Raw genomic sequence first — 5876 nt, forward strand, 5'->3', positions numbered from 1 at the left:
CGAAACATAGTAATGTTACTGCAATATCACAGACATGTTACTGAAACATTGTGTGCTGTATGGGATACATGGAATAATTTATTTTCTGAATCAATTAAAAGGAACGAACTTTGTTAAGCTATCAAAAATTTGTTTAGATTGAAATATTTCGCTTATTTACGAATTTAGATAACTGAAATTCTAATTGAAATCGAAATTAAAGTGGCGAAATTTAGATTTCTAAGTAACTTACCAAACATTCGCACAACCCTAAATTAATTTAATATATAATTGATTGATTGTAGACTGTAGATGTAGTATTGTGTAAACTGCAGAGACTGATTTTAACATGGAAACAGGCACATGCACAGACGTTATGAACAACATTACATGTGCTTAAACTGCAGAGCAGATAACTGGATGCACTTGACTTACCAAGGCCAACTTTTGAATTCTTGGAATTGTTCGCACAATCGTAAAAGTCACGTTGCATGAGTTATAATATACTACAGTTTGTATAGCACTAACACACTCACATAGCGACCGATGCTACATGCCTACATGTAAATGTAACTTCATTTTGTATATCTCTCTGCACTGCACTCTGCACACAGAGAATCGCTACACGCAACAAATATTAGAACTAAGCCCGGTATTCACAGTGCGAGGCTGCTCGCTGCGAATGCCTCGTGGCGAAGGCTCGGCTTTGCCTCGGACTGTGAATACCGGGTGTGCTCGCTACGCGGCGTTCGCGTCGCACAATTCGAGGCGAGCCGTGTGCTTGTCGGTAGAAGAGCAGTGCTCAAAGGTGCCTCGCCCCGAGCTGTGCGTCAAGTGAATACCTGCGCTGTCTGCCTCGCATCGTACAAGACACAATTCTGCACTGCAAACTCAACAAGCCTCCACAACGAAACTGTCATCATGGATAATCATGAAATGATCGGACAATTAGTTAAATGTTATGAAACGAAACGTTTACTGTGGGACTCGAAACACCCTGAATACTATAACAAACACAAGAGAGAAGACTTGTGGCGCGAAATATCGCTATCAATGAATGTTTCTGTAAAAGATCTGAAAAAGAAGATGACGTCTCTGTTGGGCTCTTACCGACGTGAAAGGTCAAGGGAAAAGAAAAGTCAAGTTACAGGATCTGGTATGTTTATAATCATTATTTTACTACATAATACAATGTATTTTGGAATTTTACTATGTGAGTTGAATTGGTTAAAAACTCAAATGACAGGATCAGATGTTTTGTTATCATTTAGTGTACTGTATAATACAATGTATTTTGGAAGTTAAATTGGCAAGAACGTAATTGAGGTTTTAATGTTACAGGCCAAGGAGATGTTTACAAGTCACAATGGTTTGGATATACATTGTTTGACTTTCTTTCTGATAAGGACACGCCAAATGACACATTCGATACAATGGAGAATGTAAGTACATTTACAAAACATTTCTGTAGTTGAAGCTTACAAAATAAGGATGTAACAACACACATTAATAGGTAGTTATTTTGCTATAGAATTGAGCCATTAGTGGCAAAGTCCTCAGACAGATGGTTCATATTTTTTCAAGCCACCGGATTCCTTGTTGGTCTTCCATGTTCCCGGGAAACATTAATAGTCATTTTGCCATGGAATTGAGCCATTAGTGGCAAAGTGCTCAGCCAGATGGGTTCGGATTTTTTTGGATGTTAGATTTGCTCTTCGAGGTGTCTGTCCAATTGGGATCAAGCCACCGTATTCATTGTTGTTTCTCCATGTACCCGGAATAAGTTGACCATTTTCTTCTCTGTCTAAGAAACCAGGCGGTGTGTAGATAGGATTTGTGATAGATCGTTTTCGCAAAAAATTGTGTAAATATACAACTACTAAAACTACTTTCTTAGCCTTCTCGGGTTGTAGTAGTATTGGTTTTCTCAAAACCCGAAATGCAGAACTAGCTACTCCAAAAGCATTCTCTACGACCCTACGTCCTCTGGATAGGCGGTAGTTAAAAATTCTTTCAATAGAACCAACTGGTTGAGTACCTTTAAATGGTGTCATAGTATATTCATTTAACTCAAATGCTTGATCACCTAATAAGAAATAAGGAACGTTAATACTATAAGGAATTTGCACTGCTTTTGGTTTCGGTATGTTCAGTTCCTTGTTTTCTAACATTTTGTACAATTGGGTATGTTTGAAAACGCCTCCATCTGAAAATCTACCAGGGCAGCCAACATCAACATACAAAAAATTGTAGTTGGCATCAACTAATGCAAAGAGCACAATACTAAAGAAACCCTTGTAATTGTAATACTCAGTTCCACTGTTCCATGGTGCTTGAAGCTGGACATGTTTCCCATCCATTGCACCTATAACATGAGGGAAGTTCCACCTTTCTTCGAATTCCTTTGCTACAGCTAACCATTCTTCATTAGAAGAGGGTACCTAAAAAAAAAAAATACATTATCAATTTAAAAGAACAGGGATACCTGCTAGTGGGTAGTATTTGAGTAGACCAATTCCAATATGTCCCTTGTCCATGTCGCAAAACTTGTGGATAATCACACAAAACGTATTAGAAAATAATTTAGATCCTGGTAACATTTAAATCATGAACAACATTGACATAGGTTGTAATACTGTTTATATTTACAGTGATAATGTATTACGCTCAAAACTGTGAGTGTAAAAGGAAAAAATAGGTTGGACATAGGACATTTTGTACAAGTAAATAGGACGAGAGACTTTTGTAAAAGTATATAATGAGGATAAGAGACATTTTGGCATTGTAAACAGAGGACAAAGGTCACGTTGAATCACTTAATACGTAAAGCATAACAATTCAACATGGAAGCCGTAATGACAAAGAGGACGTTTTGTTTATGTAAAAAGCCACATTTCTTCAACAGCCATGTTTGTTTTGGCCATATGGAGAAGAGACCCTTTGGAACAGTACACAGCTTTCACCATTAACAATAGCAGGGAAGAAAGACGTTTTGGAAGCAAATTATTGCAGAATCATAGATGTAATAGTATAATGACTTGAATAGAACCAAAACATGTAAAAGCATTATATTATGTGCTCTTGAGTTTAAAAAATTATACTTTATTTTAATTAGACTATTCCTTATTAGCTTTGCTAATCGGGGAGTTCATTCTGCCGCACCCTATCCAACATTGTATTTACAATTTTTTTTTTGGTTACAGGCTAATACGCAAAGGGGTCCTGAGGAAAATCGAGAAGAATCATACAATGATGAATCTATTGCCGAAGATGAACCACCGGCGTCTACAAATACAACAATGGCGTCTGTAACTGCAACGGCGGCGTCTACGAGTACAGCGACGGCGCCTACTTCTAACATTTCCCAAGCTAGGAAAAGAAAACGTCGTAATGATGCTGACAACGCACAAAATGAAATGCTACTTGATGCATACTCCATTTTGAAAAAGACATCGGCTACTCCTACTGACCACTATGAAACCTTTGGAATGCATGTAGCAAGTGAACTGAGGAAATATGACTCCAACACTTTACCTCATGTGAAGAGGGCAATATCAGATGTGTTGTTCAGAGCAGATATTGGAGAATTTACCCCCAATCACAACGTCCTTAATACTTATGGGTACTACAGTTCTTTCAGTACGCCCACACAGCGTTCGTCTGGAAGTACCTACCATCCAACTCCTACGCCTCCACCTTCCGATGCTGTACTTGAAATTGAATCAAGGCCTCCTCAACAAGAAGACACTTTACTACACTACCTGACTGACGAAAGATAATAACATGAAATGTTGTAATATGCAAGCTACATTGTTAAACATTACAATATATTAATCTTTTGAAGTACCTAAATTGTTTTCTTACCTTTATGTAGTCCCTTAGGGCTTCAATCAGTGCATCACATACTTCTGGAACAATCACAGATATTCGTTGTTTGGATATACGAAAGAGGTATTGCAAACTTGTAAATGAATCTCCAGTAGCTAAGAATCTCAGAGTAAGAGCTAATCTTTCCTTGGTGGTAATAGCACGTCGCATGTACGTGTCACGTTTTTTCACGGCAGGCTCTATCAATGTAAGTAAATGGTCAAAATCTTGCTTGGACATTCGCAAGAAATTTGGCACGTCTTCTTCAAATCTCACGTCTTCTAGGAGTCTGTTCCCATATTCTAACCGAGTTTGATACAACTTTTTGACCCACCAACGCTTACGTCGCTTTTTCCGTTGTTTTTTTCCAATAATCGTCGCCATCACAATATAAGCAGCGGCAGCAACTTGCACATTTCTAGAACCAAGAGACATGTTGCATACTGCCTTCACTACGAATGCGGGTGGTTCGCGTGCTCGCAATGAGTGTTCGTGGTTACAAACTAGCTGAAGAGCGTATGCCTCACCCTGAGGCAGATGGCGCGAGGCATTCGCAGCGAGCAGCCTCGCACTGTGAATACACGCCTCTAGGCGCACGCGCAATAGGCTGTACGCTCAAGAGCTCACTGTGACGCCATCTGTTAGGCCCGTTCCACAATGACACGGAAACGGAATAGACGGAAACGGAGACGAAAACGGAGTATTGTTCCGTTCCGTCCGTATTTTTCTCGTTCTACAATACACGGACCCGTAAGAAATCTTGGCCAATAAGAAAGAGCGAGCGTGACGTAACTGAAAACTACGAGTATCAAGTGAACTACCTGTTAAATCGAAATGTATGGTTGTTAACTTGGTAATGTAGTAAGTCGATTTGTTATTGTTTGTTTGTTTTTTGCGCTGTGGCGGTAAAGTACACAAGAGTCTAGCGACAGCAATGCTACCGTCCTGCAACTGGCAGCAAATGCCGATCCTCTCCGAAGTTGGCCGATCGGGAGCGCCTACCCCCTGGATGTTTGATTTCCAAGTATCTTTAATGTAACTATCCTAACCAAATCAACCGTCCACAAAGTTTTAAAGTATTTATAATGTAGCTAACCTAACCTAATTGACCATTAGTTATGTCCTTATCTGAAAATTACAATTTAATTAATAAATTTACTTTTATTTGCATTCATTATTCAAATATATTTATTACTTTTGAAATTATACGTGCTCGTATTTATTTTTACAAGTACAAGAAAAATTTGCACCTGCCAGGATTCGAACCGGCAACCTTACGACTAGATGATAGCGCCGCTAAGCGCTCAGCCACGAGGCCATATTTGACGAATGGAAGTTTCAGATGACATATATGATCGTGCCGCCGGCCCCGGAACGAGTGTGAGCGATGCGGCAGCCGGCCCCGGAACGAGCGTAAGCGGTGCGGCAGTTGCAGGAAGGTAGTTGCTGTCGCTAGACTCTTCTGTAAAGTACCAAATATTGTTGATTTTGAAATGGAGTTGGAAGAAGTGTTAATGTGGATGCTATTTTTGAGCTCCTGCAATCAATTTTTGAGCTCAGGATTCAAGAGATTGAAACGTAAACGAAAAAATGCTGGAAGGAGATGGTGGGTGCGGCCAATCTTGCGGCTGCGGCAGCAACAAGGTACATACGCGAACCTATTTCACGAGTTGAAACTTATAGATCACGAGCAATTCTTAAAATTTACAAGAATGTCGGTGGCTCAGTTCAACAATCTTCTACATTTAATTGATCCGTTTACGAAGAAGTCAAGTATCCGAGCTCCTCTTCCTACAGAACTGCGTTTGGCAGCAACATTGAGGATGGAAATGTGCCTTTTGAGGATACCTAAATATTTTATTTTTTAGTTTATGCTTGGTAGAAAATACTTGAAATTATACGTTTTATATATGTAATCTTAATAAGTTTGGAACAATTATTCTAATTGTTTCAGCTTCTTGGCCCATGGAGACAGCATTAAGACGACATCTTGGAATTTCAGGATTGGTCTGTCCACAATGTACAAGATT

General features: G+C 39.3%; 1 protein-coding gene across 1 annotated transcript; it reads left to right on the plus strand.

Moving 5' to 3' along the window:
• Positions 1-638: 638 nt before the first annotated feature.
• On the plus strand, positions 639-4437 carry LOC134528931 (uncharacterized). The gene is made up of 4 exons (XM_063362600.1): positions 639-1135; positions 1321-1421; positions 3183-3287; positions 4354-4437. Exons 1-4 carry the CDS (start codon positions 901-903, stop codon positions 4435-4437), a joined length of 525 nt encoding a protein of 174 aa, XP_063218670.1. The 5' UTR covers positions 639-900.
• The last annotated feature ends 1439 nt before the right edge of the window (positions 4438-5876 follow it).

This window comes from Bacillus rossius, chromosome 2 (assembly GCF_032445375.1).
Source record: "Bacillus rossius redtenbacheri isolate Brsri chromosome 2, Brsri_v3, whole genome shotgun sequence".
Lineage (NCBI taxonomy): Eukaryota > Metazoa > Arthropoda > Insecta > Phasmatodea > Bacillidae > Bacillus > Bacillus rossius.

What these genes read in the sequence shown, in the direction of transcription:
- LOC134528931 (XM_063362600.1), top strand. Translation starts at nt 901, where the DNA reads ATGGATAATCATGAAATGATCGGACAATTAGTTAAATGTTATGAAACG. An exon ending in CATTCGATACAATGGAGAAT is followed by an intron (nt 1,422 to 3,182) that starts GTAAGTACATTT and finishes TTTTGGTTACAG; the next exon opens with GCTAATACGCAAAGGGGTCC. An exon ending in CAAATACAACAATGGCGTCT is followed by an intron (nt 3,288 to 4,353) that starts GTAACTGCAACG and finishes GTTACAAACTAG; the next exon opens with CTGAAGAGCGTATGCCTCAC.